This window comes from Peromyscus leucopus, chromosome 8b (genome assembly GCF_004664715.2).
Source record: "Peromyscus leucopus breed LL Stock chromosome 8b, UCI_PerLeu_2.1, whole genome shotgun sequence".
Lineage (NCBI taxonomy): Eukaryota > Metazoa > Chordata > Mammalia > Rodentia > Cricetidae > Peromyscus > Peromyscus leucopus.
The window spans coordinates 94198770-94212797 of NC_051086.1; the positions used below are offsets into that span (position 1 = coordinate 94198770).

The 14028-nt window shown below is 38.4% G+C and overlaps 1 protein-coding gene across 13 annotated transcripts in view; it reads right to left on the reverse strand.

Moving 5' to 3' along the window:
* Positions 1-14028, reverse strand: part of Cdk12 (cyclin dependent kinase 12) — a 112802-nt gene that overhangs the window by 73308 nt on the left and 25466 nt on the right. For all 13 annotated transcript variants that reach the window (XM_037200875.1, XM_037200874.1, XM_037200873.1 and 10 more), the window contains exons 7-9: positions 6855-6911; positions 5669-5770; positions 571-648 (exon numbers count right to left, since the gene is read on the reverse strand). In XM_037200875.1, the coding sequence (XP_037056770.1) occupies positions 571-648; positions 5669-5770; positions 6855-6911 (237 nt within the window). The remainder of the gene's footprint in view (positions 1-570; positions 649-5668; positions 5771-6854; positions 6912-14028) is intronic.

Sequence of the window (14028 nt, forward strand, 5' to 3'; positions counted from 1 at the left end):
TGTTTGTGCAAGTCATTGTACAAGTAGTGGTATTCATTCTCTTCTATCATGGGATCCTAAGATGGAAAGGTTGTAAGTTCATAAGGCTGACATCTATATGCATGAGCCCACACTTAAATTAAAAATTAAAATTAATTGTAAAAATAAACAAGCATATCTATTTGATCAATATACAAGTTTAACTTCACCTTTAATAAATTGTAAAATTAAGTTTATGCCAAAAATTACTTTACAATCAATTCAAAATTTATCATCAGTAAATGTTTGATTTGTACACTTATTATATACATCTATTACCCATGGTTGTGTAAAAAACTTCTCAGGTGAAAATAGGTTATAAGTAAAAGAAGTTTAAGAAGTTCTCATTTAGCTGGGTGGTAGTAGCGAATGCCTTTAATTCCAGCACTCTAGAGGCAGAGATAGGCAGATCTCTGTGAGTTCGAGGCCAGCCTGGTCTACTGAGTGAGTTCAAGGACAGGCTCCAAAGATACAAACCAAACCAACAACAACAACAACAACAAGTTCTTATTTATCATACGCAAGCACTTAAGAGCATATGTGTAACTGTACCTGATCAGTTCTAGCTGAGCTAGTTCCAAATTGGCTTGAAAAATAGGTTTCTTGGTGAACAGTTCCCCAAGGATGCATCTAAAAAGAATAAAATTCAAAGGTCAGAAAGAAATACATTGAGCTTATCTAAAGTGTGTCTCAATAAACATTTATAGCATCTTGGGTTACATGCAATATACTGTGTGGTAAAATTAGCCCAGGACTTCAGTGTCTCAGTTTCCTAAAAGATAAAAACAACTCCTTGTAGTAAAAACAGACATTATAAAGGATTTAAATTTGCCAGCAGATCAAACTCTGCTGCCTATAGACAATAGTCCTTTATAAGCAAAAGGAGCTAAGAGTTCTTCATCTCTGTCACACCATGGTAATCTAAGGAAATACAGATAATTTTACAAGGTTGGTTAGCAGTTTCTACAAAGAGATTATTAACTTACAATCATTAACTTGCTTTGTAGAACTATACTATACTATTATAACCCCTCTGGCAATATATTTACAAAGATACCAATGTGTTATCAGATAAAATGAATTAAATCAAGACTTAAATAAATTCTGTCTAAATACCTTTGTTATTTTGAAATGGACACTCAGGGCTATGGAGATGGTTCAGTAGGTAAAGCAAGTATTGAGACCTGTGTATGAATCTACAGAAGCCACATAAAGCTGAGTGTGATTGAGTGCCTATAATCCCAGTGATCCTATAGCAAGATGGGAGACAAAGGCAAGAAGAGAATCCCTTGAAGTTAGGCCAGCAGTGAAGAACAAAAGGGAAACACACATTCCCTCATTCTCACATGCATACACATTACACATGTATAAATGAATAAAACAAAACAAAACTTTAGAAAAAAAAAAAAAAACATCAGGGCTAAAGAACTATCTCAGTGGTTAAGATCACTTGTTTTTGAAGAGGACCTGGGTTCAATATCTAAGCAACTACAAGGTAGCTCACAACAATCTGTAATCCCACTTTCAGGAGATCTAATACCTTCTTCTGAGATCCTCAGGCACCAGGCATATGGTGGAAAAGATACATACATACACAGAGACAAAGTATCTGCACACATAAAATAAACTTAAAAAAGCAGCAGCATGTCGGGCAATGGTGGTGCATCCCTCAATCCTAACATTTGGGAGGCAGAGATATGTATCTCTCTGAGTTTGGAGGCCAGTATGGTCTTTATAATGAGTTTCAGGACAACCTAAAACTGTTTCCAAAAAAGATTTTTTTTTTAAATGCTAGTATCATGGCATTGGTTATTTTAATGTACTTTTTGTTGGGTTTTAGGAACATATAGTCTCATGCAGCCTAGGCTGGCCCTGAACTCCCAATTTTCCAGCCTCCACTTCCAAAATGTCAGGATTTCAGACTTCTATCACCACCCTGGGCTCTGTACCAATTTTCATTTAAATAGAGTATTTTTACTAATTCTTTCAGAATTTTATATGATGTATTTGGATCATATTCAACCCCCACTTAAAAAACCATTTATTTTTTTATTATTTATGTGTGGGTTTCTTGGAGTCTAGAAATAATATTTTATCCCCTTGAGCAGGGGATTACAGGTATTACCTATTATGTATACTGGAAACTGATCCATGGCTATCCTCAAAAAGAGCAGCAAATGCTCTTAAGTGCTAAGCCATCTCTGCATCCCCCAAGATTTATATTTAAAATTATATGTATTGTGTGTGTATGAGCATGTATGTGAGTATCACATGCACATGGAGATCAAAGATATTAATTAAGATCCCCCAGGATTAGAGTTATGGATTGATGCTGAGAACCAAACCTGGGTTCCTCAGTGAGAGCATCAAGTGCTATTAATCACTGAGCAAACTTTATTGGCTCCAGCCCCTCTACAGCATTTACTTCTTCTTCTTCCTCTTTTTGTTTTGTTTTTCAAGACAGGGTTCCTCTTTATAGACCTGGCTGTCCTGAAACTCACTCTGTAGACCAGGCTGGACTCAAACTCACCGAGATCCACCTGCCTCTGCCTCCCAACTGCTGGGATTAAAGGCATGCACCACCACCACCACCACCACTGCCAGGCCCCTTCTTCCTCTTTCTTTAATTCTTTCTTCTTTTCTTTGAGAAAGGGCCTCACTATGTATACCTGGCTGGCTTAGAACTTGCTATACAGATCAGGCTATCCTCAATCAGAGATCCACTTGCCTCTGCCTCTCAAGTGCTAAGATTAAAGGCCTGCATCACTATGACTCACTTCATTAGCATTTTTAACCTAAAATGCCCAAATTTTTACTTCTCCTATAATTTCCTTTATTAGCTTTTCTAGTGTCTTCCCTAATTTGACTAGCTGGTAACTAATTCTTTCAAACTTTAGTCAGCAATAGAATAAGAATAGCCGGGCGTTGGTGGCGCACGCCTTTAATCCCAGCACTCGGGAGGCAGAGCCAGGCGGATCTCTGTGAGTTCGAGGCCAGCCTGGGCTACCAAGTGAGCTCCAGGAAAGGCGCAAAGCTACACAGAGAAACCCTGTCTCGGGGAAGAAAAAAAAAAAAAAAAAAAAGAATAAGAATAAATAAAGTTTGTTTCCAATATTAACTGTCAAATTAACTTCTAAACACAGTTTTAAACCTACTAGTGAAACAGAAGATCCTGAATGGGGGGGGGGGGGCGCCTGCACACACAAGTTCCAGACAGGGTTTTTTCTATATAGCTCCGGCTGTCCTAGAACTTGTTCTGTAGACCAGCCTGGCCTCATGAATTCAGAGTTCTATTTGCCTCTGCTTCCTGGGTTCTGGGATTAAAGGTGAGCACCACAACTACCCAGCTATATCTTGAACTCTTAATCCTCCTGACTCCACTTGTCAATTGCTTCATATAATTTGTTAAACTAGTTTTTCTTATTATCTACCCAGATTTATATATCTAAGTGCTAAAAAGACAACTATGTGCCACCACACTGGCTCTGCTTCAGAGTTCTCTTTGGTTTGTTTCCAGTCCTTTGGTGTGAAAGACTTCTTTATTATGTAATCAACATTTTAGTCATCACAGTAAGCAAGCAGGTTGCACAGACTGTAAAAAGCCCACCAATACAACTATAAATTCTGCCCATGCATCTTGTTTTTCCTTTTGTTTTGTTTTTTGAAATAGAGTCTCTCATGTAGCCCAGGTTGGCTTCAAGGATGACTCTGAACTCAATTTCCCTGGATCTAGCTCTACTTTATTCACCTTAATGAGTTAACTTTCCAGTTTAGCTATAATAAAATGAGATAGTACTTTTGAATACAAATATACCCAGTTTCAGTCATTTAAACTTAACTAAAGCATCATTTGATTAAGGTAGGCTACCATTTTGTTGAATTTTAAAAATAAGAACCATAGCACTCCTCTTTAAAACTTACAATAGAGGAAGGGGGAAAATGGGAAAGATGACACACTACTTTAGGAAGTAAGTATGTGGCACTCATAACCAACAAAAGGTGACAGCAGGGTGCCACACCACATACAAATCACAAATGTGAACCATTTAAAATATTTAGGACCCTTGCATGGTGGTACATGCCTTTAAGCACCTGAGGGGAGAGGGAGGCTGAGTCAGGTAGAGCCCTGAGAACTTCAAGGAACTTCCCATCCAGCCAGAGATACCTAACAGGACCCTGTCTCAAAAGAATAAATAAAAGTAAAAACACTGATCCTTAACATATAAAAATGTAGCTTTTAAATTCCATTTTCAAGCCAGAAATGGTACATATATCTGCAATACCAACACTTAGCAGTTGGATGCAGATGAATTAGGAATTGAAGGACTTCTTGGGCTATACAGTGAGTTTGTTGATAACCTGGGCTAAATGTGACCTTATCTTAAAAGAAAAAATTTTTCAGAGTATCTGTGTTGGTGCACACTAACAACCCCAGCATTTGGGAGGAAAAGGCAGGAAGACTGCCACAAATATGAAGCCAGACTAGTCTATATAGTAAACCAACATAACCAGGGTTTCTACTCAGAGAGACCCTGAGTAGAAAATCAAAGGAAGGAAGGAAAGAGAAGGGGGTGGGAGGAAAGAGATAAAAAGAACACTCCTTAAGAGATATAAAGCTAGTAAAAAAAAAAAAAAAAAAAAAAAAAAAACAAGGAAGACGACAACTCAACAACTAACCCGATCAAATTTAGACTAGACTAAGATTAGGAAGTTTGAACAAGAATTAATACAGTAAAGAAGGGAGAGATGGATAGAATATCAAGACTACTTGCTTTATTTGAAGACAACCAGAGTTTGGTTCCCAGCACCATGTCAGGACGCTCACAATTGCCTACCTAGCTCCAGCGGATCGGACACCCTTTCCTGGGTTATGTGGGCACTCCCACAAACTTGGCATATGCTCACACCGCTCTGTCTTATTCTCTCCTCTTCATTCTCTTCTCTCTCCCTCTTACACACATACACAAATCAAATATGTATTTTTAAAAAAGAGTACAATTATTACATCAAACATGTAAGTCTACCAGTTCCTAATGAACCTAATAAACAAATAAACAAATAAATCAAATCTCACTGGTTATTTTTTCAGGACAGTAGAAAAACCACCTTACTACTTTGAAAACTAGAAAACAAAATGAAATAACTAGCCTTTTGCAATACTGAAGATTAAACACAGGATTTCACATACTATATTAGACAGGCAAGTCATTGAGCTATATAATCCCATTCCTAGCATTGTTTTTGTTTTTTGTGATAGTGACAACAAAAACCCAGACTACAAGAAGTCTATAGAACAGATGATCCAGCTTTCCCTAAAGAAACTGTTAAGGAAACAAATGAAAATCAAGAGAGATGGAAGGGGAATGTTAACTAAAAGACTTGAACTAAGCTGGGCATAGTGATATATGCTTCTTATCCCAGCTAACTGGGGGCTGAGACAGAAGCATTACCAGATTCAGGAAAGACTGGGCCAATGAAATAAGTTGCTAAGTGGTTTCCTTTTTTAAAAAATAAAATTTCCATCTATATTTATGTATGCGTGTAAGTGTGCATACACTTAGGAAGAAAGACATATGGCTAATAAAGAGACAGAACAGTATATGCTAATACTATGTGAGTTACAGACAAAACAAAAGGTTAAGAGTCTTACCCACAGCTCCAAACATCAATGGCTGGTGTATATCTTTCCTCTCCCAGCAGCAGTTCTGGAGGTCGATACCACAGAGTAATAACTTTATTTGTGTAAGGGCGACTGAAATATAAAACCATCAGGTTGTAAATGTACAATGGCTTTTGATGGAAAATATGTAACTAAACTTGTAGTCCAATTTGTGTTAACTTATTTCAGTGAAGGGCTGATTGAAGAATTCAGACAGTGTCTAAGATCTAGGTGCTGCATGGCATGGTGGCAAATGCGTATAATGCCAGCATCCGCAAACGTGGAAGACACTCAAGACATAAATGTACACAAATACAAACACACATGACACACACAACTCAAATTTCAGTGGGATTTGATACCTTTTCAGTTAAGTGTATGAAAGCAATACACACACACACACAGTCTTTTTTAAAAAAATGAGGGGGCTGGAGAGAGGACTCTGTTCTTCCAAAGGTCCTGAGTTCAATACCCCAGCAACCACATGGTGGCTCACAACCATCTGTAGTAAGATCTGGTGCCCTCTTCTGGCCTGTAAGCATACATGCTGACAGCGCACTGTATACATACAAATAAATAAATTAAAAAAAAAAAAAACAGTGAAGGCTGGGCATGGTGGCCCACTCTTTAATTCCAGCACTCTGCAGACAGACTACAGGTGTATTTTTGAGTTCAAGGCTAGCCTGATGAATTCTAGGACATGAGTGTAACATAAAGAAACCCTGTCTCAAAAACAAACAAAAAAACAAGCAAATAAACAAAATACATCTAGATGGTAACAACATTCAAATATTTAAGGAGCTCTAAAAGTCACTGTAATTTGTAGAATTTTCTTTCTTTCTTTTTTTTTTTTTTTGGTTTTTCGAGACAGGGTTTCTCTGTGTAGGTTTGCGACTTTCCTGGAACTCACTTGGTAGCCCAGGCTGGCCTCGAACTCACAGAGATCCGCCTGCCTCTGCCTCCCAAGTGCTGGGATTAAAGGCGTGTGCCACAACCGCCCGGCTAATTTATAGAATTTTAGAGTATCAGAAAATTAAAAGGTTTCCTCTCTAATCCCCAAACTCAGTTTTACTTTTTTTTTTTTTTTTTGAGAGAATGCTCTTGCCATGCCAAAGTTGGCCTTGAATCATGGGATACAAGTAAACTTTCCCACATGTAGTTTTGATGAATGCCTCACCTTTCTTCGGAGTTATAGAGCCGAGCAAGTCCAAAATCTGCTAGTTTGATTTGCCCACTGTAAAACAAACAAACATTTATTTACGTAAGTAAAAGGAGTAGCTCTCAAACGACGCTTGTAAACTTAAGTGTCAACTGAACACCTAAAAGAATTATAAAAAATAGTTTTAATGCCTGGTATTTCTAAAGTTAAAGCTTACCCCTCCAAGTTGTACCTCTCCTGAAAAAGTTTGTAATGACATATACTATTATTGAATTTTTTAAATTTGATTTCTAATTTTTTATTTTCGTTTTTACCATGGAGTCTACATACATTACCCAGTTTGGTCTCCTGCTCCTAGACTTAAGCAATCCCCTCACCTGAACCCTGTCAAGAACTGTGACTATAGGTACATATCTCCCACAATGGTTTTAATTATTTGTTTTTTTATTATTTTTTATTTTAAGGCAGGAATTTACCACATAGCCCTGGCTGGCCTCAACCTCACTCTGTAGACTATGCTGACCTTGAATTTGGAGCTCTACCCTCTCTGCATCCTTATGCTGAGATTAAAGGTGTGCAACATCACACTTGGCCTTTCAATTTTTTTATTTTTATTTATTTATTCATTTATTTATTTATTTATTTATTTATTTGGTTTTTCAAAACAGGGTCTCTCTGTGTAGCTTTGGGCCTGCCTTTCCTGGGTCTCACTCTGTAGACCAGGCTGGCCTCACACATATTCACAGCGATCGGCCTGCCTCTGTCTCCCAGTTCTGGGAATTAAAGGTGTGCGCCACCAACAGCCAGCTTAAATATTTACTTGGTACTAGACATCTGTGTTTCCTACCTGCTAAAGTAATACCTAATGATGGAAAGGGAGAAAAAAAAGAAATGGTCTGTTCTAGACTAAGAGATAGTAAGGCCAGGCATGATGGCACACACTTCTAATCCTGGCATTAGCCTCAAGGGGTTCAAGGTTCATGGCCAGCTTGGGCCTCAGGGTAAGATCCTATCTCAAAGCACCAAAAATTGGAGAAATCAGCTAAGTGGCAGAGAACATGCAACCCAAAGGCGCTATGTTTGATCCCTAACAACACATAAAAACAAACAAACAACAACAAAAAACTTTCCTATGCTTCATTCTCATAAATCATGAATTCAGTAACAGGTTTTAGTTCATGAATCTATACTTTTCCACCCACAGTGCTGGGGATTAAGCCAGGGCCTCACACATATTTGGCAAGCACTCTGCAACACCTACTTCTGAGCTCCTAAATCTGTATTTATCTTTCTTTTCTTTTGAGATAGGGTCTCACTTAAAACCCAGGCAGGCCTAAGAACTCCCCTGAGCTAGCCTTAAATTCATAGTAATCCTCCAGTGCCAGCTTCTCAATTGCTGAAATTATTGGCAAAAGCCATTACACCTGGCTCTGAATGTGCATTTCTAACAAGCCCACACACAATACCAATAGAGCTGGTCAGAAAAACCATAATTTGATAATCACTGCTTTCTTTATTGAGTCTACATGTTGTTATGGACTACAGGCTGTCCCCAAACAATAATCTTTATGACTCTGCACTATCATATGCAGTTTGATACATATTCCTTTAAAGGAATCACAATCATCTCTGACTCTGGTAGTGTCTGTCTAATTTTACCACCACCTCCTCCTCCTCTTCCTTCTCCCTCTCTCTTCAACCTCCTCCCCATCTCTTGTAGTACTAGGTATTAAACTCAGGTACACGTATCTGCTAAGTGCTATACTACTGAACTACATTCCCAACCCTCAGTATACAGTGATGTCAAGGAATAATTTAAGAAAATTAAACACATAGGGTTAGAGAGATGGCTCAGAGGTTAAGAGCACTGGCTGTGCTTCCAGAGATCCTGAGTTCTTCCCAGCAAGCACAATGGGCTCACAAGCATCTGTAGTGGGATCTGATGCCCTCTTCTGGCATAAAGTTGTACATGCAGACAGAACACTCGGATAAAATAAATCTTAAATAAAATTGGGGCACTTACTTAAAAATTATTAACTACTCAGAATTTCAGAATTATTGTTTATTTATCTAAATTTAAGCAGTCTATTTTAATATATTTTATAGCATTGCTACCTCTGTAGATGAAATGCTAACAAAAGTTTTTTGGAAGGAACTGACAGCAGCTGAGGTACCTGATAGCTTAGGTAAGACAAAACTCTGATAGTAGGGGCTGGAGAAATGGCTCAGCCGTTAAGAGCACTGACTGCTCTTCCAGAGGACAATTACAAGCACCCACATGGTGGCTCACTATGACTACAGTTCCAGGGGATCAGAAATACTTACACAGGCATACACATAGGTAAAACACCAATGTACATACATAACTATATAATCAGATAGTAAAGAAAAGAGGTTATCCTAAGAGGTGCTCCCCAAAAGTATGAGCAAAAGGACAGAATATTAAAACAAGAAAAATAACAGCAACAAAATTTTACATTAAATCAACCACTATCATTCATAGTAAAGTGTCTGGACATCTTTACCCATTTGCCCAAAATATTCCTTCTTTACTGTATGAAACAGGATCTCACTACGTTATCCAGTCTTGGCTTGAATTCATGATAATCCTCTAGCTTTAGCTTCACGAAAGTAGGGATTAAAAGCATGAGCCACTTTATCTGGATCATAATATTTTAAAGTTTAATAATTTATAAGCAAATCCCAAGAAAAGAAAAACAGTAAAAAAAAAAAAAACTATCTTCTATCAAGAAAAACAGAGCTCCTCAAATTTCTTGAGGATTGTTCTTCTGAGGTCTCAAGTGGACCCAAAACTCAAGGAACAAAGCAGAACTAAAAGTTAAATGGCAAGAACATATCTATGGAAATTATGCTGGCCTTTAACTTCACCAGCATTATTTGCAGCATTATTTGCTGAATGAATCATAGTAGGGACTAAGAAAAGTATTTCTTCACTTGTTTGGTTATTTATTTAGTTCTTTCGTTTTTGTTTTTTGTTGAGACAGGGTTTTCTGTGTAGACCTGGCTGTCCTAGAACTTGCTCTGTAGACTAGCCTGGCAGATCTGCCTACTCTGCCTCCCCAGTGCTGGGATTAAAGGTAGTTATTAGTCTTTATTTCCGTGTGTATGCCATGGGTGTGTGTGTGTGTGTGTGTGTGTGTGTGTGTGTGTGTGTGTGAGAGAGAGAGAGAGAGAGAGAGAGAGAGAGAGAGAGAGAGAGAGAGAGAGAGAGAGAGAGAGAGAGAACACATCTTGCAGGAGGAGCCAGTTCACTCCTTCCTCCCTATGAGTTCTGGGGACTGAACTATCATCATGCTTGACAAGAGCCATCTCACTGTCCCTTGTTTATTTCTTGTAATGCTGTGAACTGAACTTAGAACCTCACATATACTAAGCAAAAACTCTGATACTAAGCTATATTCCCAGCACATTTATTACTTTATTATACTAAAGACAGCTGAAGCTAGCCTGAAACTCTGATGTGGAAGTACAGCCAAATTTTGGCATATATAAAAGAATGAAAACCCTATTATTTTATATATTATATCCCAATGACAAGAAATAGATACACATAGAAATAGCAAAGAAAACTTTCTGAGACCATGATTTTAAAATGTCTTTTGAAATGATCTTCAAGTACTCAACAATTTTATTTCTTCCAAATTTAACGGTCTATCATATTATACTTCCTTTCCTTGATTGTGCTGCATATTTGCTTACCCTTCACTCCACTAATGTCACCTCTGACCTTTTACTTGGCAATCTTTCTTCTTAAGTGTTCTAATTTGGAATTTAAGATCTATGACTACTCCCTTTGTAAACATGACTACATTGTAGTTAAGTATATTCCTTATTCCTATCTCGGCCATTTCTCTTGGATTCTACTTATTTTATTATTCAGACAGGGTCCCATTACGTAGATCAACCTGCCTCTGCCACCAATGACTTAAAGATACTCTCCCCTTCCTCCACCCCCCAGTGCCAACTGTGATGGTACACACCTTTAATCCCAACATCAGAGCAGAGGCAGGTGGGCTGCTGTGAGTTCCAGGCCAGCCTAATCTTTAATAGTGAGTTCCAGGCCAGCAGCTTACATACTAAGACTGTCTCAATATAAGCATATAAATTACTTTTACATGTGTATGTGTGCCTGCATGACTTTACGCACACTGCATACATGCAAGAATCCTTGATCCCAGCACTTGGCAGGCAGATCTCATTGAGTTCCAGGACAGCCAGGACTGTTAACAGAGAAATCCTGTCTTGAAAAAACTGAAACAACATAAAAAAAATCCTCAGAGGTTAGAAATGGGCAGTGGATGCCTTGGAATTGGAATTGGCTGTGAGCTCTTCTGTGCATACTAGGAACCAAACCCTGGCTAGCCAAAAGCAGAAGTACTCTTAACCACTGAACGATCTCTAGCCCTTATGGTATTTTTAACAGGTTTCCCTGCATTTAGTCTCTCGCCGCATACTATTAGTAGCCTTCTACAACAGAAAACCAGGTACCTCTAATACAGTAGACCTCAAGTTGGGTGTGGTATAGATCATCACTTGGAAGGCTGAAGCAGGAGGATCACTATGAGTTAGAAGACACTCTAGGTTACAGAGTGAGGCACTCATTCATTTTAAAAAACTAAAATAACAAAAGACCCGTGCATAATTGGTCTTTTTTATACTTATATAACAAATACAATGGAAACCAGCCTAGCTTTTCTCCCCACTATAAATGGTTCTTTCCCTATTGCTGACAACCTCTCACATTTTCTCCTGGCCATCTCATGCCACTCTTGAGACCAATATGGCCAGGAGACTCTCCAGCTTCCTTAAGAATGCCTGGACAGGGCTGGAGAGATGGCTCAGAGGTTAAGAGCACTGAATGCTCCTCCAGAGGTCCTGAGTTCAATTCCCAGCAACCACATGGTGACTCACAACCATCTGTAATGAGATCTGGTGCCCTCTTCTGGCCTGCAGTCATACATGCTGTATACATAATAAATAGATAAATCTTAAAAAATAAATAAGTAAAAAAAAAAAAAAAAAAAAGAATGCCTGGACAAAGGAGACCAGAGGGGAGGGTGAGAGAAGACCTTTGAGTACACAGAACTAAGTGAGCAGGAGTAGAAACTTGACTGATCAAGTTGACTTGTGGCTCCCCACATCTCAATTAGTAACCATAACAGAGTTCAATTTAGTGTGAAATTCAGTATGACTCTGAGAAGTCAGGGACTGGGAAGGGGGATCTCACTAAAAAAAAGATATAAAACAGAACTATAACTATTACTTGCTCTGAGATAACCTCTCATGAAGAAGCAATGTGAATAGAAGAAAATATAATATTAAACGCCAAAAAGCCTCAAGCTGACAGTTATCATTAAATCTTCTTTCCGTAGTACTTGGGATTAAGTTTAGGGTTATATTACTGAGTCCCAGCTATAGCCACAGCTATAATGCTACTTTACCCCTCATTAAAAATTGTTTTTTCATTTTGAGGCGGGCCTGTTCTACAGACTTGAGTTCAAGGACAGACAGCTGTAACACAGAAAAACACTGTCTTGAAAACCCAATAAAATGGGCTGGAGAGATAGCTTAGAGGTTAAGAGCACTGACTGCTCTTCCAGAGATCCTGAGTTCAATTCCCAGCAACCACATGGTGGCTCAAAACCATCTGTAATGAGATCTGGCACCCTCTTCTGTATACATAATAAATAAATAAATCTTTAAAAAAAAAAAAAAAGAAAACCCAATAAATAATAAACAAACAAATAAATAAAGTTTGTTTTTTCAGTCTGAGGCCAGCCTGGTCTACAGAGTTGAGTTCCAGTACCCCTCATTAAAAATTGTTTTTTTCGCCATGCAGTGATGGCGCATGACTTTAATCCCGGCACTAGGGAGGCAGAGCCAGGCGGATCTCTGTGAGTTCAAGACCAGCCTGGTCTACAAAGTGAGTTCCAGGAAAGGTGCAAAGCTACACAGAGAAAGTCTGTCTCGAAAAACCAAAAAATAATTTGTTTTTTCAGTTCAGGAGGCTAGTCTGGTCTACAGAGTTGAGTTCCAGGACAGACAGAGCTATAACACAGAAAAACCCTGTCTCGAAAACCCAATAAATAAATAAATAGATAGGTAGACAGACAGACAGGTAGATAGAAAGTAGATAAAAAAAATACAAATAAATAAATAAATAAATTTGTTTTTTCAGCCAGGTTGTAGTGGTGCATACCTTTAATCCTAACACTTGGTAGCAGAAGCAGAAGCCAGCCTGGTGTACAGAGTGAGTTCGAGGACAAAAAAACTTTTTTCATAGAGGGTCTTACTATGTATCCCTGGCTGGCCTGAAATGGCCTTGAAGGCTATAAAGTATAATTTTAAATACTACTTTACACAGACACCTTGAGTGTCCTCCCCACTTGAATGGCAGATAAGAGTAACCTCCTCAGTAGGACATACAAGATCAAAAACTGGTTCCCAGTAACAATCCGGCCTCATCTTTCACCATAATTGCTTTACTTCTTGCTCTAGTAATAATGTTATGTTTCTAGTTTTATAGGCATAATACACTATTTTTTTTCCATTTTGAGATAAGGGTCTCAAAGTTTCAGGCTGGCCATAAAACTGCTATGTGGTGCTACAATCAAACCCAGGTCTTGGTGCACACTGGCAAGTACTCTACCAATTGAGATATACCCCACCCTACTTTCAAACCCTTCCTCTCTCAGTGCTGCTATTACAGGCATGTCACACTCTTTCATAGGTATGTGCTTGTGTAGAAGCAATGTCACAGATTTTGATTCTTCATTATCAGTCTTTCTGATAAATTTCTATTCATTCCTCAAAGCTACATCTTTCCAGGTGATTCTAACTTAAACAAACAAACGTGGGTATGTTGTGGTGGTATATGCCTTTGATCCCAGCACTTGGGAGATTCATAGTTCAAAACCACCTGAGCTACATACTGAGACCTTGTCTAAAACAAGTATCAAAAGATGCTTACTAAATTGAAAAATTAATAAAATTGCTTAGTTCTACTACTAAACTCAGCTGCAGAGTGTGATCAGGCTTTTTAGTGTTAAAATTTGGACAATCTCAGGCAATCCACCTTCTACCACAACCACTATCACTGTGTGTGTCTGTGTGTGCTGAGGTAAGGTTTTCCTCTAAAAGGAAGTAACTGACAGAGTCTCAAAAGCAGCTA